Source organism: Papio anubis, chromosome 5, assembly GCF_008728515.1.
Source record: "Papio anubis isolate 15944 chromosome 5, Panubis1.0, whole genome shotgun sequence".
NCBI classification, from domain to species: domain Eukaryota; kingdom Metazoa; phylum Chordata; class Mammalia; order Primates; family Cercopithecidae; genus Papio; species Papio anubis.
In genome coordinates, this window is record NC_044980.1 from 88290677 (window position 1) to 88317589 (window position 26913).

A 26913-nucleotide genomic window follows, 5' to 3' on the forward strand; every position below is an offset into this window, starting at 1 on the left:
CTTAGCAAAATGTAAAAACTGGAGTACACCATCAGAAAAAGAGAAAATGACTGAAGTTTTACACAAAAAGTGACAATGGTAAGGAAACTGGAATAAAAAAGTATAATTGTACAATCAAGGAAGAGTTGTTGTTTACTCACTTTTTAAAATATAAAAAAATCACAGTAATAAAAATATGATAAACTGTATATAACATTTTGTATCCCGAGTTTCCACTTAGCATTATAACATACACATTTTCCTACTATAAGTAATTATTAATAAATATTTTTTCATGGTTGTCATATTATAATTAAGTCCTACAAAAGTAATACTTTTCAGATTTCCTAGTGTTCAATTATGCAAATTCCACTTTTTGGTAATTTTAACACTGTGATGAGCACATTGATATATGTCTTCTTCTGTATTTTGCGTTATTTCCCAAGGACATATTTTCAGACCTGTAATTACTGCAATTGGGGATGAAAATTTGTTTCTTGTTGCATATTTTTAATTTGCTTTGCAAAAAATATAATAATCTCTTTTAGAGCAATTTAGCAGTATGTATCAATATCCTCACAAATATTTCTACCCTTAAGTCTATGTATTAGTCCATTCTCATGCTGCTGTGAAGACTGGTGATTTATAAAGAAAAGATTTTAATTGACTCACAGTTCCACAAGGCTGAGGAGGTCTCAGGAAACTTACAGTCATGGCAGAAGGCACCTGTCCCAGGGTGGCAGGAGGGAGAGTGAGAGCCGAGCAAAGGGGGAAAAGCCCCTTATAAAACCATCATCTCCATGATTCAGTAACTTCCCACCGGGTTCTCCCCACACGTGGGGATTATAGGAACTACAATTCAAGATGAGATTTGAGTGGGGACATAGCCAAACCATATCAGTCCACTATTCCCTTAGAAAACAATAAGAAATATATGAAAAGATTTTGTTTACAATATTATTGGAGTACTATTTCCACAAAAAAAGACCACAATTCAAAGGCCCTGAAATAAAAAAGCAGATAAACAAAATCACATTTTCCATAGAATGTACTTTATCACATTTTCAAAAATATGTAATAACAGGTGAGAAGTCAAAATACAGCCTATCATTAAGGTTAAGTGAAAAAGGTCAAGATATAAAATTATATATAACATGATCTCAATAGATCTCATAGAAATAGAAAAAAACACATAAAAAATGTATACAGTGATTATGTCAAAGGGGATAACTACAGGTGTCCATTCCTGTATACTTTGGAATATGTTTTATATATTCAGAATACTAATCCTTTCTGGTATTTCTATGCTATAGGACATTTATGCTTTTATGTAAAATTATATATGTGTGAAAATTGAATATAATATTTAAAACATAAAAATAATTACAGAGATACCCCAATTCTGGGAAATAATTTTTCAAAGTTGATTTTTTTGTCTCTTTATTTTACACAGTCTTTTCAAATTCATATATATATTTTTTAATGTCACAAAAATGAAACTGGTTTGTAATTAATAGGTATTTCTCTGACAAAGTGCTGTGAAACTCCTCAGCAGCAATGTGGCCTCAGGGTCCCAAGTTTCCAAATAGTTTGAATGGGTTTAAAAAAAAAAAAAAAAAAAAAAAACAGCAGTTTTAGGCACAAGGAAGAAGTACAACAGAATTTTCCACAAGGACTTAAGTTTTTATCACATATCACATTATTGACTTGAGGTCTTAAGTTTACCTTTACACCAAAGTAGAATCAGAGTTCATACATTTGCCCATGTTTGCATTTCATTCGCATCTTTTTAGGCTTTGTTCTAGCACGTAAGGGCATCCACAGGACTCAAGGACTCAGTGAACACTACTTGACAACTCAGTTCCTTCCCCATCAGCAGCAGGATAGATTCCAAACTCTTTATCATGCCTACAAAGATAGAAGACCTTTCAGAGTCTTGCCTCTACTCAGCTGTACAGCCTCATCTCTGATTGTCAACCCTCTGGTCCTGCCACCCTGCACTACCTGTTACGGGAATGAGCATTCACTGAGCAGAAATGCTTTGTCCACTGCATGAGGCTAATTCTCACAGGGCCACACAACTCCCCTCACATGTCAAAGTTTCCAAGAAGTCTTCTTCCCTCCCTCTTCCCTGCAGGCCTCTCTGTGCTCTTCCTCTCCACCCCTGCAGCTACAGGACTTTCCTCTATAATTGCACTCACCACACTGCATCTTAGCTATCTGTGTACTTATTGACCATTCCCTTCTAGAATGTTGGCAAGGGCAGAAATGTTTTTCTGTTTGGTATTGTTATATTTCCAAGACCTAGAAAAGTGCATAGAGGATACCCAATAAATGTTTGAATGCTCGTATGCCTGAATGAATGACAGAATGAATGACTGGATGTCTTCAGTGGGGAACCTGAGTATCTAATCACAAGGTGCCTGGCAAAGGGCAGAAGCGGTGCCAAAAAGAAGGGGACAGGAGAAGACAAAGAAGATACAGAGAGACTTCAGTGATAAGGTGCTTGGTAAGGTGGGAAGAGCATGGATTTGTCATATTTTGAGAAAGTTTCTCAGCTTGCACCTGTAAAACGGGATAATATACTCATTGAGTTGTTATGAGAATGGTTGAATTATAAATATCTGAATGAATATATACATAGAATGCCTTGCACATAGTAGGCATTCAGTAAAATGTTTGACTTGCTCCTATCTCCTTACTCTACAATTTGGCCTAAGTGTTTCTATACCTATGAAAACCAATCACACATTTCTAGGGAAAGAAATGCATCAGACAAATTATTTTTACTTTGATTTTTAAAAAGATAAGGCATGCTAGACAGCAACAATAATGAATGGAAGATGCCCAAACTCTTACAAGATAAGTAATCGTGGCCACAGAGAGATGTGGGTATTTAGCCTCTACTGAAATGGGCCTTTCTTCAGAAGAGAGGGTTCCTCGGGAGTAAGTTTTGTACAGAATAGAATCATCTATTTTAATGGTGGCATAAAAAGGTATTCCCAGAACACATGAAAACTTCTCTCTCATGGCTTTCATTATTCTTTAAATTGATGAGACAAAACAGATACAATATTAACTTCTGTCTTAGAGCCATTTTAAATGTGTAGATGTCTAGGGCCAAAAATACATCCATTGATTTTGGAATTAGAATCTATTTATATGCATTTTAAACTGATATTTCTGGTCACCTTGAAGCACAGGTTGCTTGTGTCATGCTGGAGAGTTGGGGACACCAGTCTTGCTCCACAACAAAAATAGGATCTTCATCATTAGAGCAGCAATCTAGGATGGCTGCCCACCACCAGCCTGGTCCTGGTGGGCTGATGTCTCAGGGATGCTGACTAAGGGTTTTTCAGAGCAGACTGCTAGGTCCACAAAGGCTTGCTCAGAGCCTCTCTGGCAGAACAAGAAACTTCTCCACAGGAAAAAAGATTTTTGCAGCTAGAATAAATATTCCTACTGCCATATAGTATAGATCTACTACATATAGATCTACATATAGATTCTGTAAACTAATTTAACAATGAGCACAGCTTTTATTGGCCCCACAAAGGTCTATTAGTCCTATACCTGGTAGCAACATAATAAATAAACAGCCACAGGAGTGGTCATTGTCTTTGAATTGTTAGCTCACCTATCTTCGTACTGTATTTGCCATCACACAAGATTTTGTCTATTTTTTAGTCATTTTTGGTTTGTTTGTTTTACTCTGCACATGTGAATATGTGTGACAGACTGTGCCAAAGACAAATACATTTCTCCAGAGTATATTTTTCCGTTGCATTTTATTCCACTGAAAATTATCAGGGTCACTGTATCTTAATGCATTGCACATCTTAATTTGGTTATTCAACTCATCTGGCTGTTATTAGCCAAAGCCAGATAAAGGGCAATGGGAGTTGAAGGCAGGAAATGAAATGAGAGCTAAGGGAGGTGGGATTTAACGTAGTATCTTGACTACAAATATGTGTCTGGGGAGAAGCTTTTTGTTCAGGAGGAGGGAAAACAGAAGTGATAATAGGAAACAAAAGAAATGAAAATAAGTACCTCACTGACAGTTGGAAGAAGGGGTAGTAGCCAGGTATAAATAGAAAGAAGGAATGAAAGCAAATTGCTAGTTGGCATAGGAGAGGGACTTCCCATAGGATGTGGTTTGGCCTTGGGAAAGATGCAGATGGTAATCAAGACCAGGGAAATTGTGTTGAAAGGAGAGATCTCCAGCATTGCTACATTATACAACAATTCATTCAAACACAGAATCTGAAACAGATGATGGAAGGATAGGTGGATAAACAGACAAAGAGATAGATAGATAATGATAGAGTTATAGGAATATGGTAGCAATTTTAAGGACATCAAAGATGCCCTCTGGCCAAAATTATCTTCTCTATAGGCCTTCAGGGATACCATTTTAGAAATCCTTTTCTTTGAGTTTTTCAGTGTATGATCCCTGGATCTCTGGATCAACATGAGCTTGTTTAGAAACCCATGGGGTGGAGCCTACAAATCTACTGTGTAAGCAGTTCTCCAGGTGAATTTTATATACACTAATGTTTGAAATGTCTTTCTAATAGACAACTGGCTGAAAATCAGACAGGAGAGAGAATACAACAAGGAATTTTTGGCGGTGAGGAGAGAGGGCTTGCCTCTCTCCAAGTGTCAGTGAAGGGTCCTAGGCAGTAAGAGCTACTGGAAGTATCTTTAGGATTGATTTTGGGAGAAGGGAAGAGTCAAGCAACCATGAGTGCCATTCAAACTTTGTAGATCTCCAGCCTGCACGTTTTTCAAAGTTCAGGTAAAATGCCAAATCCTCCATAATTCATGCCACATTCATCCACCTGACCTCAGAGAGAAGTCACCTGTGCTTCTGAACTCCCCTGTATAATTTGTCTACACCTTTTAAGGTTTTCATGTATTCAGTCTGTTAAAATATTTATTGAGCACGTACAATGTGCCAGACACCACTCCAGGCATTGAGGCAGAGCAGTGAAATAAAAAGACAAAAATTTTTGCTCTTATGGAGCTTAGATTCTAGCAGAGGAAAGAATTAAAAAGAAAACTAAAATGTATATTGACAGAGCAAGAGCATCACCATTTTGGACAAGCGCCGCAATTTTAAAATTCCCCATTGATCAAAAACTGCCTAAATCCAACCCAAAGGGCATCAGCCTAATGGCTAATGTCCGCATAACCATAAACAACAAATGACATCTCCAACCAGAAACATTCCAACCCTAAGATGAACCCCTCCCTGACCAGAGACATGCCAGCCCCAAGATAACCTCCCTTACTACCAGAGAGATGTCAGCCCCAGGATAACATCCCCTCCAACCAGAGACATTCCAACCCTGCAATAAACTTCTCCTCCACACAGAAACATTCCAAGTCTGTGATAAATTCTCCCACCCTGAACTCTTAAACACGCTTAGTCTGTAAGAGAGAGTGCTCCTAACTGAAATCGGCCAGAAGCCCCTCTTATGCTTATCCTCCAAAATAAACTTGTCTTTGACTGTTGAGCCGTTCTTCATGTTTCTTTCCTCCTTCTTTAACTCTTACGTATATTAGATAGGTAAATACTCAGAGGGAAATAGTAACAGGAAGTATGTGTCATATGAAAGGAAACAGTGGTTTTAGATGGCCAGGGAAGGACTGTCTGAGAAAGTGACATTTGAGTAAAGTCGAGAATCAAGTAAGGGGCTAAAGAGGGAAGATCTAGGGAAAGTGCATTTAAACAGAGGCAATAGCAAGGTCAAAGGCCCTGAGGCAAGGACCTGCCTGTGTGCTCAAAGAATCATAAGGGGGCCACCGTGGCTGGAGGAGAGTAAGCAAGGGAAAGAGTAGCAGGAGATGGGGTCAGCAGCAATGGGAGGACCCTGTCACATTGCCTCAGAACGTTTTGCAGATCTTAGAAAAGTTTTGTCCTTTACTCTGAGCAAGATGGAAAATCTTGAAGGATTTTTGAATAGAGTTTCATATTCAGCCTTAACTTTGACCTCATTGACTATTTTGTTGAGAATAATTTATGAGAGGGGGCAAGATTGGTTTTAGAAATCCATTGCAATAAGAAATGCATTAGAAAGCCATTGCAATCATCCAGAGGAGAAAGAATGATGCCTTGGGCTAGTATAATAGTGGCTTGGACTAGCAGAGGAAGCAGCTAGAAACTTCCCAATTCTGGATATATTTTAAAGGTGGGGTAAATAAGTAGGATATCAGAGAAGGAGACGGGTGAAGCAGGATTCCAAGGTTTGGGGCTTGAGCAAACTAGAAAAAGGCTATTGCCATTTACTACAATGGAAAACACTATGAGGGGAGCAGCTTTTCAGGGAAGAGGATTTGAGGCACCATCACCTTACAGCCATTAGGTTAGGGGAGATCATCAAGGTAGCGAGTGCAGAAGTCCAAGGACTGAGCTCTAGGGTGCGTCAACATTCAGAGGTAGGGGAGGGGTTTCCAAGGATGCGGGATTTTCAGAAAAGGTCTAGGCAACTGAGATTATGGAACAACCACTCAGAAGTCAGGGAGATGAAAGAGAAATCTATGAAAAGGAGTAGCAGAAAAGTGGGAGAGAAGTAAAGGAAAAGTATCAGGGAGAAGACAGCTGTCAACTCTGTCAAATGCTGTTAAGTGGGCAAGTAAGATGAGGGCTGAGAATTAACCACTGGATTTACTGATAAACAGGTCATTGGGGACCTTGACAAGAGCAGCATTAATGGAAGTTACAAGAGTTAGATAGAAAGCCTCTACCTGGTGACTCAGCATCCTGAGATTCTCTAGGAGTTCTTTAAGAAGTATTCTGGGCACCTCTTAATTTAAGGTATCAATTGTGCTGAGGTCATTGAGAAATGTAAGGAGAAATATAAGGATTAAAAAAAAAAAAAAAAAAGCCCCTATCCTCAAGAAACTGAATCTCTCTGTCGGGGAGCGGGTGAGCCCACAGCTGACTCGAAATCAAGGCAGCGAGGGCTACATTACATGGTCAAACGATGTCATCATCCTGTGCGTCTTCCACTTCCTCAGACTTTCTTGACTAAACCAAACCCTGATTAAATCCATCTCTCTGTGTACTCCTGCCCGTATCTGTACAGTAGAACATGGCTGGGGAAAACAGTGGTTCAAGAGTGTCTTTGTCTACTTGGGTTACCCTAACAAAATACCAAACTGGCTGGCTCAAACAACAAAAATTCATTTCCTCACGGTTCTGGAGGCTTAGAAGTCAAAAATCAAAGCACTGGCAGATTTGTTTCCTGGTGAGGCCTTCTTCCTGGCTTGCAGACCCTGTGTCTTCATATGGCAGAGGGATAGTGATCTCTCTTTCCCCCGCCTTCTTTTTTATTTTTATTATATATTTGAGACAGGGTCTTGCTCTGTTGCCCAGGAGAGTGTGTAGTGGCACAATCATAGCTCACTGCAGCTTTGACCTCCCAGGCTCGAGCAATCCTCCGCTTCAGCCTCAGCTGGGACTATAGGCACTCGCTGCCACCATGCCCAGCTAACTTCTTAAATTTTTTTGTAGAGATGAGGTCTCACTATGTTGTCCAGGCTGGTCTTGAACTCCTGGGCTCAAGTGATCCTCCTGCCTCAGCCTCCTAAAGCGCTAGGATTATAGGCATGAGGGTGAGCCACAATGCTCAACCTCTTCCTCTTCCTCCTTCTCTTCAGGCCACAACTCTGTCAGACCGGGACCCCACCCCATGACCTCATTTACATGCAATTACCTCCAAAAGACCGTATCTCCACACTGGTGGTTAGGGCTTCCACATAAGAATCAGAGGGGGCAGGACACAATTCAGGCCATAGCAAAGAGGCCACTATGAAGAGAAAAATATAAACAACACTTCAGGGAATGTTCTTGTGCAGAAAAGGAACAAATTGAGTGGTAGCTGGAAGGGGATATATTATAGGATCAAGAGAAGGTTGTTTATTTGTTTTAAGGTGAGTGGGAGAAATAAATGTATGCTTGCATGCCAATGAAAATGAGCCAATAAAGAGAGAAAAGGGGAAAATCCCTGGAGCAATGTCCTTGAGTAGTTGAGAGAGAGTGAGATCTGAGGACCACTGGGGCATTGGCCCTAACAAGGAGCACAGATCGTTCATCTGCTGAAACAGGAGCAGACAGAATATATGGACATGGGTGCACGTAGGTCACACACGTCGGGGTGGGGGTGGAGCTTGTCAAAATTTCCTTCTGATTATTTCTGTTTTCTTGGGGAAGTAAAATGGAAAGGTCAGCAGGTGACAGGGGAGCTGATGGTAGTTTGAGGTCAGAGGAAAAGGCATGAGAGTCATCTAGGCGAGTAGGAGAGTGATGAACTAAGGAAATCTGATACTATAATTGCCAGGAAGCATTAAGGACCCACTTAAGGTTTGTAGTCATAAATTTGGAGGCCAGTCAACACAGTTGCATGTTTTCTCCCAGCCATGTTCTGCTGCAAAAATACAGGCAGCGTGAGCAGAGAGATGGATTTCGCCTAGGTTTGGTTTAGCCAGGAAAGTTTGGGGAAGCGTGAGAAGCCAGGATGATGGAACTATATGACCATGTAATGTAGCCCTGGCTGCCTTGATTTACAAGTCAGCTGTGGGCTCACCCCTCTCCCCTACTGAGAAATGAAGTTTCTTGAGAAAGGGAGACTTTCAACATTTTCTTAATGTTCCCAGAACAATCAGTTCCTTAAATTAGGAGGTGCTGAGAGTTGTTCTTAAATAAATGGTTCTAGAAATCTTAGAGAATTCCTTTGATGCTGAGTCAGTGGTAGAGGTTCCTAGAATGAGATTTGTGGTGATGGGAGATGGGTCAGATCCACGCACTAGGAGGGAGACTGGGGCCATTCAGAAATAGTGCATGGAAACTGGCCTCTGGCTCCTTCCACAGGCTGGGTCTTTCACGGCTAAAGTACAGTCTTACATTTATTCATTTAATAGCTATTGAGTTCCTACTAAGAAACCCACCTAGAAAATTCAATAAAACAGATGTGGTTAGACCTAAGAGAACATGAGCTAAGATTTATTGAGTGCTTACTGTGCTCTAGCCCATGTTTTAACAGCTTTACACATCTGATTAATTTCTATAATATTATATTGTTACAGAATTATTAATATTGTGCTATTATCATCATCCCATTCTATAGGTGGAAAACAGGATTATATCATTTTGCAAGACTATCCAGCTGGTAAGCAGCGGAGAGGAGAGTTGAATTTGGTAGTCTGTTGCCAGAGAACATGTTTCTAACTACTTTACCAGATGATTCATGTCATCTCCCTGAAGACTACAGAAGTCAGTCACTCAGCTCGAGGGGAATGAAAATATACCCTGCCTCAAAAAATGCCCCATTCACTGAAATAGCAACCCTAGTCTCTTCACTGGGTTCAAACACAGAATGGAAGAGAATGGAAGTCAAAGCCCCACACTTGAGTGGAATTCGGTGTGATGCATCCTGGGAGGAATGGTACCAAGACTAAGCGTCAGCAGACCTGAGGTCTACTCAGTCAGAGTTTCACCAGTTTCTTCAGTGAGTCACTTGACTTCTCTGAACCTCCTTGTAATTTTATCTGTAAAATCAGGATATTCATACCTGTGCAGCCTCACTTGTAAGAATGATGAGGTGAAACACGAAGAATATCTCCTAAATATTAAGTGCTAAACACATTAGAGATTACTAGAAGGCCAGAGCAGATAAAATCAGAATAGCACAAGGAAAGGTGAGGAGCCCTAAGGGAGACCTGAAGGACACCCTAAGAGCTCTTAGGACAACAGGTAGGAGATGAGGCAAAAGTAAGAAAGAAAGAAAAGAGAGTTGAGGAGGACACAGCCTACCAATGACGACTGGCTGCTTTGGCTAGTCAGTCTAATGACTAGTTAAGGCCAGTTCAACAGAGGACACCCAGGGTACTGGCTGTCAGTGGTCCAAATACAGTTATGTATTGCTTTACAAAGGTCAAACAATGGACAGGTTCTGAGAAATATGTCAAGCGATTTCATCATTGTGTGAACGTCATAGAGTGCACTTACACAAACCTGCATGGTGTAGTCTACCAAACACCGAGGCTATATGGTATAGCCTATTGCTCCTAGGCTACAAACCTGCACAGCATGTGACAGTACCGAATACTGAAGGCAATTGCAACACAATGGTAAGTATGTATGTATCTAAAGATAGAAAAGGTAGAGTAAAAATACGGTATAAAAGATAAAAAATGGCACACCTGTGTAGGGCACATACCATGAATGGAGCTTGCAGGACTGGAAGTTGCTCTGGGTGAATCTGTGTATGAGTGATGAGTGAATGTGAAGGCCTAGGACTTTACTGTACACTACCGTAGGCTTCATAAACACTGTGCGCTTAGGCTATACTGTATTTATTTAAAACCTTTGCTTTCTTTAATAAATTAACCTTAGCTTACTATAATTTTTTACTTCACATTTTAATTTTTAACTCTTTTGTAATAACACATAGCTTAAAACACAAACACATCACACAGCTGTACAGAAATTTTCATTCTTTATATCCTTATTTATAAGCTTCTTTCTATTTTTAAAACTTTATGTTTTCTAATTTTTAAACATTTTTGTTAAAAGCTAACACACACACATGTTAGCCTAGGCCTATACTGTCTTCCATTTCTTGTTCCAAAATATTTTGTTGAGAATTTTTGCATCTATGCACATCAGGCATACAACAAGCCAAATACAATGACATGTCAAAAAGATCATACGCCATGATCAAGTGGGATGTATCCTAGGGATGCACGGATGGTTCAGCACATGCAAGTCAATACATGTAATACATCATATCAAAAGAATGCAGAAAAATATGATATGGTCATCACAATATATTCAGAAAAAACTTTTGACAAAATTCAACATTGCTTCATAATAGAAACTCTCAACAAACTAGGCATAGAAGGAACGTACCTCCACACTATAAAGACCACATATGACAAACTCACAGCTAACAGTGTATACTATTGCTCCTGAAGATCTTCCAGTGGGACAAGAGATAGAAGACAGTAATATTGATGATACTGGCCTTGTGTGGGCCTAGACTAATGTGTGTGTTTGTCTTAGTTTTTAACAGAAATGTTTAAAAATTAGAAAAAATGGGGTAAAGTTGAAAGCCGTTTTCTAAGAACTGGAACAAGACAAGGATGCCCACTTCCACAACTCCTGTTCAACATAATACTGAAAGTTTTAGCCATAGCAATTAGGCAAGAGAAAGAAATAAAGTGTATCCAAATTGGCAAAGAGGAAGTCAAATTGTCCCTCTTTGAGGATGACATGATCTTATGTTTAGAAAAACCTAGACTCCACAAAAAAAACTCTTAGACTTAATAAATATATTCAGTAAATTTACAGAATACAAAATCAACATACAAAAATCAGTAGCATTTTTATATATCAATAATGAACTAGCTGAAAAAGAAATCAAATAGCTAACAAAAAAATAAAATGTCTAGGAATAAATTTAACCAGAAAGGTGAAAGACCTCTACACTGAAAACTATAAAACACTGATGAAAGAAACTGAAGAGGATACGAACATATGAAAAGACCAATGCTCATGGCTTGGAATAATTAATGTTCTTAAAATGACCACACTCCCGAAAGCTATCTACAGATTCAATGCATTCTCTGTCAAATTATTAATGACATTCTTCACAGAAATAGAAAAAAAAAAAAACTCCTAAAATTTGGAACCACAAACGACCCTGAATAGCCAAAGCAACCCTGAGCAAAAAGAACAAAGCTGGAGACACTACACTATCTGACTTCAAAATATACTACAAAGCTATAATAGCTAAAATAACATGGTATTGGTATCAAAACAGACACATAGGCCAATGGAACAAAAATAAATTCACATATTTACAGCCAACTGATTATTGACAAAGGTGCCAAGAACAATATAATGGTAAAAGGATACTCTCTTCAATAAATGGTGCTGGGAAAATGGAATATTCATATGCAGAAGAATGAAAGTAGAATACTATCCATCACTATATTAAAAAAATCAGTTCAAAACGAATTAAGGACTTAAATATAAGACTTGAAAGTATAAAACTACTAGAAGAAAACATAGGGGAAACACTTCAGGACACTAGGCAAAGATTTTAAAGACTTCAAAAGCACAGGCAATGAAAACAAAAATAGACAAATAGGACTGTATTAAACTCAAAAGTTTCTTCACAGCAAAGAAAAATATCAAAGGGTTAAAAGACAACGATTAGAATGAGAAAATATATTGGCAAACTATTCATCTGACACAGGATTAACATCCAGAATATATAAGGAACTCAAACAGCTCAACAGCAGCAAATCATCTATTAAAAAGTGGGCAAAGGGTCAGGTGCAGTGGTTCATACCTGTAATCTCAGTTCTTTGGGAAGCCAAGGCAGGCAGATCACCTGAGGTCAAGAGTTCAAGACTGGCCTGGCCAACATGGCAAAAGCCCATCTCTAACAAAAATACAAAAACTAGCCAGGCGTGGTGGTGCACACCTGTACCTCTAGCTACTAGGGAGGCTGAGGCAGGAGAATCACTTGAACGCAGGAGGCGGAGGTTGCAGTGAACTGAGATCACACCACTACATTCCAGCCTAGTCAACAGAATGAGACTCCGTGCCAAAAAAAAAAAAAAAAAAAAAGGCAAATTGTCTAAATAGACATTTATCAAAAGAAGACATACAAATGGCCAATAGGAATGTAGAAAAAAAGCTCAACTGCTCAACATCACTAATCATAAGGGAAATACAAATTAAAACCACAACGAGATACCACCTCACCCCAGTTAGGATGCCTATTATCAAAAAGACAAAAGTTAACAAATGCTGGTGAGGATGCAGAGAAAAGGGAGCACTTATGCACTGTTGGTGGGCATGCGAATGAGTACAGGCAATACGGAAATCACTGCAGAGGCTTCTGAAAAAAATAAACATAGAACTAACATATGATCCAACAGTCCCACTACTGGAAAGCAAATCAGTATATCAAAGGGACACCTGGTTTCCCATATTTGTTGCAGATTCAACCTAAATGTCCATCAATAGATGAATGGATAAAAAAAAATGTGGTTTATATAACCAATGGAATACTATTTCGCTATACAAAGGAATGAAATCCTGTCATTTGCAGCAATGTGGATGAGCCTGGAGGGCATTACATTAAGCAAAATAAGCCAAGAACAGAAAGATAAATACTGCATGTTGTTACTTACATGCGGCAGAAAAAAAAATTGAGTTCATGGAAATAAAGAATAGAATTGTGAATCTGGGAAGGGTAGTGGGAGAAGAGAATGAGGACAGTATGTTAATGAAAACAAAATTACAGCTAGATAGGAGGAACGAGTTCTGATGTTCTGCAGCACTATAGGGTAAAAATGGTTAACTATAATTTACTGTATATTTTCAAAAAGCTGGAATAGAGGATTTTAAATATTCACAACATGAAAAAATGATAAATGATTGAGGTGATGATATGCTAATTATCCTAATTTGGTCGATACATAATGTATATGTGTATCTAAATATCATTCTGTATCCCATAAATATGTACAGTTATGTGTCAACTAAAAATAAAAAAGATAAAAAGTATAGTGTAGTAAATACATAAACCAGTAACATAGTTGTTTATTATCATTAGCAACTACTATGTACTGTACATAATCGTATGTACTATACTTTTATACAACTGGCAGTGCAGCAAGTTTGTTTACACCAGTATCACTAGATACACATGAGTAATGCATTGCACTGCAATGTTATGATGGCTACAACATCACTAGGTAATAGGAATTTTTCTCCTCCACTAAAATCCTATGGGACCACCATCATATATGCAGTCTGTCATTGACAGTGCCTCACTGTACACTCCTTGTGCGAGTTAAAAATAGTTGCCCCTTTCTCAACACCCTTTACTACCATGTCGGAAAATTATCCTCTTTCTTTGTTAAAATGAAACATTTTCTTAATATATGCCTGAAAAATTATTGTAACAAATATGAAAATCTACAGTGTTACCATGAGTGCCCCAGAGAGTTGTGTAGTGCACAACACATAGTGTTTCTGTCTGATGACCCTCAGCACTGACTAGCATCCATCACTGACTAGCACCCATCACTGACCACCATGTCAGGATTATGTCTTTAGATCTATATTAAATATGTTATAGTATAAGGCCACTTTTAAGATTGAAATGGAACATTTTTAACTTCTGTGCTTTTATTAGCCCTAGATTAGGAAAGATATATGAAGATTACTGACTTCTGGGAAGGATTTTGCATACACATTTTAGACAAGTGGGAAGGTGTCTTAGTCCATTTTCTTCTGCTATAACAGAATACCATAGTCTGGGGCCTGGCATGGTGGCTCACACCTGTAATCCCAGCACTTTGGGAGACTGAGGTGGGGGGATCACTTGAGGTCAGGAGTTTGAGACCAGCCTGGCCAACATGGTAAAACCCCGTCTCTACTAAAAATACAAAAATTAGCCAGGTGTGATGGTGCGCGCCTGTAGTTCCAGCTACTCAGGAAGCTAAGGCATGAGAATTGCTTGAACTTTGGAGACAGAGGTTGCAGTGAGCCAAGATCGCACCACTGCACTCCAGCCTGGGAAACAGAGCAAGACTCTGTCCAAAAAAAGAATACCAAAGTCTGGGTATTTATTTGGCTCATGGTTCCGGAGGCTGGGAAGTCCAAGATAGAGAGGATACATCTTTGTATTACATCGTAACATAAAACGAAGGGAAATAAGCATGCAAGATAGAAAGAGAGATACTAAGCCAAACTCACCCTTTTTATCAGGAGTCCACTCCTATGATAACTACCTCATTTCCACAATAAAGGCTTTAATTCATTCATGAGGAGAGAGCCCTTATGACCTAATCGCTTCTTAAAGCCTCTACCTCCTAATACTATTAGAATGGCAATAGGCCTCGCGCAGTGGCTCACACTTGTAATCCAAGTCTTTGGGAGGCTGAGGTGGGCAGATCACGAGGTCAGGAGATCGAAACCATCCCGGCTAACACGGTGAAACCCCATCTCTAGTAAAAATACAAAAAAATTAGCCAGGCGTGGTGGCAGGCACCCGTAGTCCCAGGTACTTGGGAGGCTAAGGCAAGAGAATGGTGTGAATCTGGGAGGCCGAGCTTGCAGTGAGCCAAGATTGCGCTACTGCTCTCCAGCCTGGGCAACAGTGTGAGATTCTGTCTCGAAAAATAAAAAAAAAAAAAAGAATGGCAATTGCATTTCAACATGAGTTTTGGTGGAGAGATTCAAACCAGAGCAGACATGAATAATATACATATATATTATGTGCATTGTTATGTTAAAATTGAATAGCCATTTATGTTTAGAGAACAACCTACTAAAATTGTCCAATTTAGTAGGGCCAATTTTTCTAACCAAATACCATGGATTAAAAGCTGAATTTAAGAAGAGAAAGAATCTCAAAAATTTGTTAAGCAAGGTTAAATCTAGTTTTTCTTTCTCACACAGACTCTGCTTGTGTCTATTTCTTGGATAATTGGCACCTTGTGAAATAACCACTAACAATAGTTACCTTTTAGTGGATTCCTGGCATCGCTCTCAGCTGAACACAGTAAGTATATTATTACATTTAACCCTCTCAACCACCTTATGGGATCGATATTATTAGCTCATTTCACAGAGGAGAAAGCTGAGGCTTAAAGAGGTGATGTACTTTTGTCCAAAGTAAATAGCTGGTAGGTTGAGGAGTCAGGGTTCCAACACACTCTCTCGGAATCTGTAGCCACCTGCTCTTAGTCACTGCTGTGTATCAGTGTCCCTTGGCACTATATAAAATGATGATTAGGGTAGCGTAATGAGCCTTTTGGACTGTTTGCAAACCATGAACTACTGCATCTTTGAGTTTTAAGGGCTTAGCTTAAGACTAGGGGATATGCATGGAAGCCCAAATCATAGGTGTCCTTTATCTGTGGGATCAAAGTTTGTCACTCAGCATCCTGAACATTGTGTGCCTTTAAACAAGGCAAATCTGATACCATAATTTGGACAACAACTTAGCCAAAGCATCATTTCCATATATGGAGGCCAAGTAGTATTAACAAACATTCAAATTCTAATTTTAAAACTCGGACAAACATTTTACAGCTAAAGCCATCCACCCCTTTTTGGCTAAATAACTGAACAAAATTTCCCCTACAAAGGCAAAGTTCAATATTTTTATTTCTGTAAAACTCTGACCCATGTCACGTTTCGTTAGTGCTGCACTATCTGTGAAGTCACCTTGTAACCTAGAAGAGTTAGCTTCCTCCCTAACATACTTGGAGAAAGAGTTGGGAATACCACAGCATTTCATTTCCTCTTGGTCCAACTTGATGATAACTGGTCTCTTTTCAAACTGTGAAGATGAAATCAGGAGAAGAGTGTGAAATATCAGTTTAACAATGGCCACTTCCCACCCCATGAGACAAAGAAGTGAAGGGCTTAGTGATTTGTATGACGATGAGCACTACAGAAAACGCTAAAAGCTTCTAAATCCCAGGGACTTCCTGACTTCAATTGTGAGGGCCAGCCACATTGACATCACAGATCCTTCCTGCAGTCACAATGCTACTAAGTCACCCTTGGGAAGAGGCCCCAGAAACAGCAAGACCTTAGTTAGGATGCACTTACAATTCCTTGGTACTCTGGCTTCCTAAGAAAAAAGAAAAAAAATCACAGAGATTTTTTTTCAAAAATATCAAATCAACAAAAAATAAAGCTGGAAAATCCAAGCATCATGAGTTCAGGTACTTATGGACTACTCGAGGTCTCTAAATTTCTCCTACTTCACTATCTTATATTTCTTTTTACATATAAACAAAATAATTAATCCCAATGAAGAACCTCAGAAGGCTTGGGCACAACAGGGTAATAACTTAAACAAATTTACAAGAAAAAAAACAACCCCATCAAAAAGTGGGCAAAGGATATGAACAGACACTTCTCAAAAGAAGACATTTATGCAGCCAACAAACATATGAAAAAAAGCTCATCATCACTTGTCATTAGAGAAATGCAAATCAAAACCACAATGAGATACCATCTCATGCCAGTTAGAATAGTGACCATTAAAAAGTTAGGAAACAACAGATGCTGGAGAGGATATGGAGAAATAGGAACGCTTTTACACTGTTGGTGGGAGTGTAAATTAGTTTAACCATTGTGGAAGACAGTGAGGTGATTCCTCAAGGATCTAGAACTAGAAATACCATTTGACCCAATGATCCCATTACTGGGTATATACCCAAAGGATTATAAATCATTCTACTATAAAGACACATGCACACATACATTTATTACAGCACTGTTCACAATAGTAAAGACTTGGAACCAACCCAAATGCCCATCAATGACAGACTGGATAAAGAAAATGTGGCACATATACACCATGGAATACTATGCAGCCATAAAAAAGGATAAGTTCATGTCCTTTGCAGGGACATGAATGAAGCTGGAAACCATCATTCTCAGCAAATTAACACAGGAACAGAAAACCAAACATCGCATGTTCTCACTCACAAGTGGGAGTTGAACAATGAGAACACGTAGGCACAGGGAGGGGAACATCACACACTGGGGCCTGTTGGGGGTTGGGGGGTTAGGGGATGGATAGTATTAGGAGAAATACCTAATGTAGATGACGGGTTGATGGGTGCAGCAAACCACCATGGCATGTGTATTCCTACGTAACAAACCTGCATGTTCCGCACATGTATCCCAGAACTTAAAGTATAATTTAAAAAATATATATTCCTGATTATTTTAGAGCCGTCTGATCCTAACAAAGTTTCTAAAAGTCTTATAGAAGTATCCGTAAAGAAATGCCCTTCTAGCTAACTATAGATGTTATAGGGGTATGGGGGAGAATTGGGATAAGTGAGGAAAGGGGAAATGTAAAACAAATTGAAAGCCTCCCTTTAAGCTAAGTTGTATGTACAGAAACTTTCCTCAATTAAAAAAAAAAAAAAAATTAGCCGCGCTGCAAAAATTCACTTGCCATAGTTCCTGACCTGATTCAGCATTCTGGTTACCTAGATACGGATGTAAACAAAAGTGCGTCTCCAACTGTGACTGCAGAGGAACAGCCAGATGAACCTGATGGCCCCCTTCCTGGCTCAGCCAATAACCAAGAAAAGAAAGCAAGTACTTTTCAATATTTACATTAAAATTAGAATACTTTGCTCAGCTTTTTTAAAGCTTAGAGTGCTCAGAGAGTTTAAGACGTCCTGGAAGAATAGTTTTCCCACATTTCCTGTTTGTTCTGTCTTGGCAAAATGAGTGCTGACAACACAAGCTGAAAAGAAAAATGGCCTCGATTTACAATTTCATTAATTAGACTGATTTTTAATATATGGGGCTAATATTGTTTTAAGTTGATCATGATGTATGTTTTATGATGATTCAAAAGGAACCATGATAAACTCAAGGTGCAGACTTTATCTCTAACATGAAAAACAGTATAGCTAAATAGAATGTTTCCTTTATTAGAACTTGTCATATCTTCTCCGTTAAAAAGAACATTTTTTTAAAGCAGTGTTTTTAGACTTTTTTTTGTACTTCTCTGAACACCTCGTAATTTGCATAACAAGAGGCAGATGCAGTCACTTGTTACGTAAACAACTAGCACAATATCAAACATTGATTTTTAGTATGTATTATATTGGCTGTACCACAAACTAGCTGTGGGACTTTGAAATGATTACTTAACCTGTTTCTTCTTCTGTAAAATGGGTGAATTAGGCTTATCATACAAGGTTATTGTGGGTTTGAATGAGTCACCTAAGTAAGTGCTTAGCAAGTAGGAAGGGCTATAGTATGATTATCATCATCATCTACATGATCTTGGGCAAGTCTAGTACTTCTCTGATCCTGAAGCTCCTCACCTATAAAAAATAATCATCTTAATTTCTTTCCATAATAAGGATTTCAGCTACTTAAAGTAACTAATGTCATCCTTATACTAATGTAAAGGTAATGATATCCACTTTATAGGGCATCATGTCAAATAAAAGTATGTCACATACAAGAAAGTATTTCATAGCCCATAAAACCAAAAAGCTATAATATTTTAAAGTATCATTATGAAATGGCTAAAAACTGATAAATTCCCATAGTAGCCATCAAGTTGTTTGTGAGACAATTTTTATGTATAACATCCTAGCTTATAGGAATGAGGATAAAACAGAACTGACTCTTATGTTCAATTAGCAAAGATATAAAAATTTAAATACTGTCTTAGATACCTAAAAATTACATTTAAAAAATTGCACCAAAAGCCAACATCAATGGCTTTTGTTCTAGGTAGCAAAATTACAAGCGAGAATTTTTATTCTGTATTTTAACTTTTCTATACTTTTCCAAATATTCCTCCATCGTTGTGCTTAACATTTGTCACTAAAAAAGTGTGTGTTGTAGGTGTGTTTTTAAGAAGATGCTACTTATGGTCTTTCAAATAAGACTTAAAAATTAATAAAATAAAAATAAAACATAGATCTAATTGTTACACTTCCGAAGGAGAAAGGACAAGTTAGTGCTCTTGGACACTGTATTCATCGTACACTTTAATTCTACAAATACTGGGAGAGGACTACTGTTTGCAAACATACAAGGAGGGACCAACGGGTTGCTGAGGAAATACCAAAAATAGATCCCCCCACAGACCAGAGGGAGCGGTGGAAAGGTGACAAGGAAAGAACTGACAATGAAGTAGGTGAGGTCTCAGGACTCAGTACTGTTTCAATGGGAAACAGGAGTGAAAACACGCTCCGCGCTAGAAGGCACCAGGTCCTCTGGGACTTAGGGCAGTTTCCACACTCTCTAGGGGAAGACATGGCTAAACAGCATTAGACCCATTGCAGACCCCATTCAGCAATGCGGGGAGGGTAAAAGCTCTCTCCTGGGGGCTCACGGGCTCCCTCATGAGCAGCCTCGAGCCTGTTCTGCCCGCCCACCACCAACAGGGCTGGGTCAGGAGAGACTTTGTCAGGCATTCTTTATTAGCATTCTTGATAATGGACTTAACATTTTTTTCTTTAAGTTTTTTAGAGGAGGGAGGTATCCAATTAAGTTTCTTAAAACTTAAGAAGTAGTAATTCCTTGGGCATTTGAAAAAGGAATGCTTTCTGTATGTGAGTCTTAACATATTCTGCCCACCATTACAGTATACAGTAACATAAAGCAAGAAAAAATATCTTAGGAATATATTTTGTTAAAGTTTTTAGCTGAGGTGGAATACCACTCATATTCTCCATATTGAATCCAGTTCGGCAATAGGCTATTAAAATTAGGATAAATCTGTCTTGTTTTTTAAACTTAAAAGAATTTAAGGAATTTTCGAGATATGAAAAACAGTGAGTACATTGGGCATCTTCTTTCCTGTCATAAAAATGCTGCAAATTATCAACTTTCATGAAAATAGAACTTTCTAGTAGTACCACTTTATTGAATTAGAAGTTGCCAGTTAAGTGTACATATGGCCAGCTATACTTAATGTTAATAAATTATGCATATGACTGTGCTCTGGCTATAATAATCTGACATCCAGATACTTAGATAGGCTAGTTTTGTAGTTCAGGGCTTTGTGTTTGAAAATTAGCTGTTTCTCCTCAGAAATCAGCATGTCAGGAATCATTCAGTCTGTAAAGACTTCTTTAGTAATTCAGTCAATAATCATTAGATATTTCATTTTAAAATTATCTAAGAATAATCTATGGCTTTGACTTTTCCAAAAAAGTTTTCTTGAATGTGATACCTAATCTATGAAATACAGCTCTCTCATAGCTCCACAGAACTTAATTTTGTTTTTAGTCATTAGCAGTACAAAGGGGGCATGTATAAGATTAACTGGGCTGATTATCTGGTCTATGGTATAGCTTTTGTTTAAAATTAAAACACTTTAAAGATAAACTGCGTAAAAGTAATCTGTAAAGAAGCAGATGATGTATTCTGAATCTGTAACCTTTGTTTTAGGTAAGATTATCTCCAGCCAAAATGTCAACCAAGAATTCTACAGATCTAGTTGAATATGTTGACAAGTAAGTGTGTAAATTACAACTAGTTTTAACTATTAACTGCATTTATTGTGACAAATCTCACATGCAAGAAAGAAAAAATCCTGTGTTTAATTATTCAGTCAAAGATGAATGTGCCTGAATGAGACCTTAAGCTCTCTGCCTTCAGGAGAGACTAAATCATGTCAGAAAGACAAACCTGATCCTGTTCCTTTCTGATTGACAGAACAAGCAGATTTAACTACCTTTTCTTTAAATGACCTCCATAGGTTCCTGTAGATTTATGTGAAAAGCATTTTTACTTAAGTAAAAATCATTATCAACTCGTAAAATGTCCTGAATATATATTACAGGTTTTCAGAGGTTTGGCCTTAAAACCTATATGGGTATATTTACAGGTAATACTATCAGCAAAGAATAACAACTCAAAAAGTAAAAATCCAGGGACTAAAGGGGTAATTCTCAGCCAAGGAGGGAATATCTCTAGGAGCAGAGATATGCACATTCAAGAGACAGGCAGATGGGGTGTGTTTACAAAGCCCTTCCTGCCTCAGGCAGTTGGAGCAGCATCCAAGCATTATTGGTACTTGATAAATGCGAGGTCATAAGAATCCATGGGGCAGGGTAAGGAGGGATGCTTTCAGTCTTTGACAGGACAATTATGGTGACATTCTATTAAAGGTAACAATTCAGATTTCCACATTTGTTCATTGATTCACAATGAGCAGATATCCACTAATTTTACAACAGGGTATTCAATGCTCATTTAAGCTTAACTGAGCAGAAAAGTACCAGAGCGTTTTTTTTTCTGATTCTTCTGCTGCTGATGGTGGTGGAAGGAGCACTAAAAGGAGGCCAGGACACCTCAGGTCTACTCTTGCATCGCCTCTAATCAGCTATATGACCTTGAGAAAAAGAAAATTTCTTCTCTGGCAATATCTGCCTATGCTATAAAATGGGGTGGGGGTTTCAAGTGATCAGTGATGAGCGCCTGCTACTTCTCAACTCTGCCCACAATTTCTCATCAACATTGTCCTGTGAAATAAAGTAGGCGGTTAAGCTTTAGGAATGTATATTATTTTCCCATGGGATTTAATTTTTAATGTAAAATCAATTCTGCCCGTACATTTCTTTTTTTTTCTTTAACTGACTCTCCTGGGGGTGGGGGAAGTTTTTTTCCGTGGAATCAAATATGTTCTAAGGTCTCTTCCATTCTTACAATTCTTTGATCTTCAAAAACTGGTTGTTACCATTTACTTACTTAGTATCTATTTATTAAGCATGTGCTATGTGCCAGGCACATGCTAGGCGCTTGAAGAGACACCTGTGAACAAGTCAGACAAAGATCCTTCAAATGTGATAAGAATTTGACAAGAAGCTCCTTCAGGGAGCTATCTAATAATGCATTTGGAGCCATTCTAGCAGGAAGCAGAGAAACGAATTATTAGATAGCTGGCTGGGGTAGGCCTCATTAAGAAGTTGACATTTGAGAAAAGACCAGGAAGTGAGGAATTTGGCCATGTGGTCATCTGGGGGAAGAGCAAAGTTTCTAAGGCAAGAACATTCTTATGGTGTAGCAGCAACAGAATGGGGGCAAGGATGGCTGGGGTGAAAAGGAGGGAAATACAAATTGGAACTATGATAGCATCTGGGATCCTATTTGGAAATCTCTAGAGAGAATGAATCCTGAGTTTCTGCTGTCCATGAGGCAAGTTCCAACTTTCCTGAACAAAAAGGAGGCCAAGGAAATGACGTTTTATACTGAAGAGTTTTCCAGGCTGGGCTATAGCCAATATATATCTCAGGAATTCTCTCAAGAGTACATTTTGTGAAGATGAGGGTCTGGCTGACAACCAAAGAATGATATTTAAAATCTGGATACATAAAACTTTCAGCAAGTCAAATGGGCAAAATAATAAATGATTAATGACTTCCCCTCATGAGTGGAATATGGAGTTCAGGGTCTGAAAGTATTCATTTTCAAGGTTTTGCTTAGCACCATGGCAGACACTTTATTATTCCGTGATGCATTGCTTTTGTTACTACATGATGAACACAGATATTTCACACTACAATGCATGAGAAAGGAAGACAAAACTCTGTTGGTTGAACTTTCTATAGATAGATCATATTAGGTTGGATGGTGCTGCTATCAGCCACAGTGCAGTCTTTTGCTCTTTCTCTTTCTTCTTTTCATGCCTCCCGTCACCTGTTATGGGCAAGGCTCTGCAGAGAGTGGGCACAGTTGCAGGGACTGGGCATTACCCATAGGGACCCCCAGTTAGTAAGGGAATGGGCTACCCAAATGATGCTCAGTCCCTCCCAGGAGGCTGTCTGGATTCTTGTCACATTTAAGACCTTCTGCTAAAGCGTGAGAACTCCACTGAGGTCAGGCTGATGCTGATCTCAGTTCTCTAGAGCAGAGAGGGAGCCCCCTTCAACTTCTGGGCCTCTGAGAAGACCCTTAGGACTCCAAGGAGAGATGTGAGCCAGACAGGAAAGGTGACTTGGTGAAAAATTACATGATGTTGGCAGCAAGTTACATATTAAGAAGTAGAGAAAAAGACACACCTTTCTCCTCTGAGAAAAGTGCGAATGTAACAGGAAGAGCCATTAACTGGCCCAAGTAAAGCTGCTGTGATGTAGGAGAAAGAGGAGAGGCTAACTGGAATGTTTCCCTACTGAGTGACTCACAGCCTCCAAGCCTCAGTTTCCTCCTGAGTAGAGACAAATTTTACTTATGCCACAGGGTAGTGATGGGAGTGCAATGAAAATGATACATTGACTATAAGCACTAAATAGAAATAAGATACTACTATAATAAATTCCTTATATTTCTACTGGGCTGGGAACTCCCTACCACAAACTGGGTAGCTTTAAACAATACAAACGTATTACCTCACAATTCTGGAGGTTGGAAGTCCAAAATCAAAGTGCCAGTAGGATTGGTTCCTTCCGAGGGCTCTGACAGGAATCTGTTCCTTGTCTCCCAGCTAGCTTTTAGTGATTTTGGGGAGTCTCTGGCACTATTTGGCTTATAGATGTGTCACTCCAATCTCTGCCTCCATCTTTACATGGTGTCTCCCTTTGTTTCTGTCTTCATACAGCCACCTTCGCATGCATACATACATACAGCCATCTTCACATCGACACCAGCCATGCTGGATTAGGGGCCCACTCTATTCCAGTAGGACCTCACCTTAACTATTTATATCTGCAAGACCCAATTTCCAAATAAGGTCACATACTGAGATATTAAGCTTAAGACTTCACCATTTCTTTTGGGGGGACACAATTCAACCCATAATACCATTTAATAATTATATATAATTGTAAGAACACATATATACAACATTGTACAAGACATGGTTACAAGACATTGCAAAGTATTTCAGGTACACATCCTTTAACTTGATCTCATCAGCCGGGTGGGAGGGTCAGGAGTCCCTCTCTCCACAGGACAGAGAGGGAGCCCTCTTCTGGGCAACCTCAGAGAGGTTGAAGGTAGCTTGTGACAGAGATAGAACTTGAACCCAGGTCCTCTGACTCCAAGTACAGCGTTCTTTCCCCTGGAGACTCACACTAAACACTCCCCCACCCCCACCCCCAAAGAGCAAGATAATATGGTATCTCAAGAGGGCCACAAATGCTACAGGAACTCCCAACATCATCAAAACAATTTGCCACTGCAGTTTGCATATGCTTTACCTCTAAGTATGACCCAGACATCTACCCTGTCCTCACTGACACAGGGACTCTGTTTGGAACCTTTGTCAACCTTGACGCCTCCACATAAAGGAAAACCAGTTGTACCAGGCACATCACTCATTTTGCAATCTTATTAAAAATTCTACTGAACATGAGGAGTGTGCCTTATAGAGGGCATCACTTTTCACTGGAAAAGAATCACGACCAGTTATTTCTCCAGTCTCTTCTGGACCGTGCCACTATATGGAGTTCTCCTTCTTGGGCCCTTCCTGGTGCTCTGTGATGGCCTACCCATGTTGGCCTGGTGTACTTCCTCCTGGACTGAGGCCACCAGAACTCAAATTGCCTGCCTCAGCCCCCAGAGCATTCAGCCTTACCTAAAACTCAGCAGTGGGAGCTTCTCCAGCTACAAACCTCCACTTGCCAGGGTGGTTATAAACAAGCAACACAGAAACTATAGAAAATGTTTTTTTCTATTTCATCACTCCCCACATACACACTCATAGATTATTTTTGTGAGGCATCAAAATATTCCCTGAGATTTCACTTTAGATTTTTTTTTGTAGGACTCTCTGCACTCAGACCGTAACTAGTCATACATTAGATCTCCTAAAAATGTAGAAATCTTTCTTCAGTATGCCTTTTTGTGTTCTAGAAAAAGGTTGAATTCTCAAGTTTGATTCTCTGAGTATTACAGGTTGCCAAAATGGTTATCAGAATCTCCTCAGTAAATTTAGGACTCTATTCACAAGAACAGAACAGGCAGGGAAGTGAGAGGCTCCATGTACCGGCCGATCTGCCAGCTACAGCACAGCTGGTGTAAGTCACACGGAATTACAGAAAAATAGAACTCAGAGTTTGTGGAAAATCTGTTCGGATTCAGTTGTCAGCTACATAATCAATGATCTATGTGAAGCCCAAATATCTCTCTGAAAAGGCCCCGTAGGAATTTTTCCTCCTGTGGCTGGTGACTCCATCTGCACTCGTCTGGAATATTCAGTTATTTCTTTCCTTTCATAGTTAAATTTAGATCTAGGTTCCACTGACATACATAACATACTAAGAAAGCAGTGAGGTTCTTAAGTTTACATCTTACTACTAGGGAAAGCCCTCAGTTTGTATCCCTTAGGAATACCTAATGATTTGAATAATGGCCTCGTCAGGAATCTCTTAGAAAATTGAGACATGCTCATGTGTTTGTTCTTCCATGGTTGATTTAGAAAGGTCAACTGGAAAACAATATTCTCTGTCCTTGTGGCAATGCAAATAGGGAAAAAATATAAGCTGTCTGTTATCTTGCAGGAACCATGTAAACAAAACAAAACAGAGCCATGATTTGGGGCTTCATTAAACCTTAAGAATTAGCAATAATAATAAGACTGCAGTTAATAGTAAATCTCAGGCCTGAAAAGAAATTTCAAAAAGGAAAGCTCTCTACTTAAACATAAAATAAATTTTTAAAATAAACTTTAAAACTTAAGGAAAAGAAATAACTACAGTCCAGCATTTGCATCCCACTTAATGTCTCCATGGTTGCAGACAAATAGCTTTGCATAGCAGTAGGTGATACCCTCCTAAAAGGCTTCCTTCAATGGGCCAAATAGCCACAGCACTGAAATCAGACCTGACAGGACCACAGCTGGCTTGGGTCTGCCCCCTCATTGCTCTTTCTGGATATAATCTTGACATTAGCCAACAGCACCTCAACCCCAAGAGTGAGGCACTGGGACCCTCCTAACCCCAGACATACAGCTGTATGGCATTGGTTTCACCACCCTCTCTACTGCACGCTTCTCACTTATTATCTCAGAACTTATAACCACACAGCAAAATAGGCCTTGTTGACCCTGTTTACAGATGAAGCAATTAGAACACTCGGTTGGTAAGTGGTGGAGCCTGTATTCTACCCTCAGTCTACCTTGCTTTCCAACCTGCCAAGCTGCTTCTGGATGTCTACAAAACTTGAGAGCTCATATTCCATAGTTCACTACTTTAGCACTTCATTATATATTCTGCCTTATATTATTTGCTGATTCACATGACCAATCTTAAACAAATGAGTGGTGTGTAGTCTTTAGGATATATTAGAATCACCTATGCACTTGCTTAAAATGCATATTCTTACTCTCCCTGTCTACCCTAAAATTATGATTCAGTAGGTCTGTGTTGGAGTGGAATAATCTGTATTTTAACAAC

At 39.0% G+C, this 26913-nt stretch overlaps 1 protein-coding gene and 1 long non-coding RNA gene across 4 annotated transcripts in view; one reads left to right on the forward strand and one right to left on the reverse strand.

The window, feature by feature from the left end:
* Window positions 1-1641: 1641 nt before the first annotated feature.
* LOC110743500 lies at window positions 1642-16457 on the reverse strand. The gene is made up of 2 exons (XR_002522647.2): window positions 16279-16457; window positions 1642-1887 (listed from the first exon to the last, which is right to left on the reverse strand). It is a non-coding gene; the product is annotated as an uncharacterized LOC110743500 (long non-coding RNA).
* The window catches only part of FAM81B (family with sequence similarity 81 member B), a 52658-nt gene continuing 41226 nt past the window's right edge, over window positions 15482-26913 (forward strand). Inside the window, exons 1-3 of one of the 3 annotated variants that reach the window (XM_017959732.2) lie at window positions 15482-15572; window positions 18035-18142; window positions 20969-21033. In XM_017959732.2, the coding sequence (XP_017815221.1) occupies window positions 18089-18142; window positions 20969-21033 (119 nt within the window). In that variant the 5' untranslated portion in view covers window positions 15482-15572; window positions 18035-18088. Of the gene's footprint in view, window positions 15573-16579; window positions 16747-18034; window positions 18143-20968; window positions 21034-26913 lie in introns of those variants that run through there. The other 2 variants (XM_003899926.2, XM_017959733.2) reach the window with 2 other exon arrangements.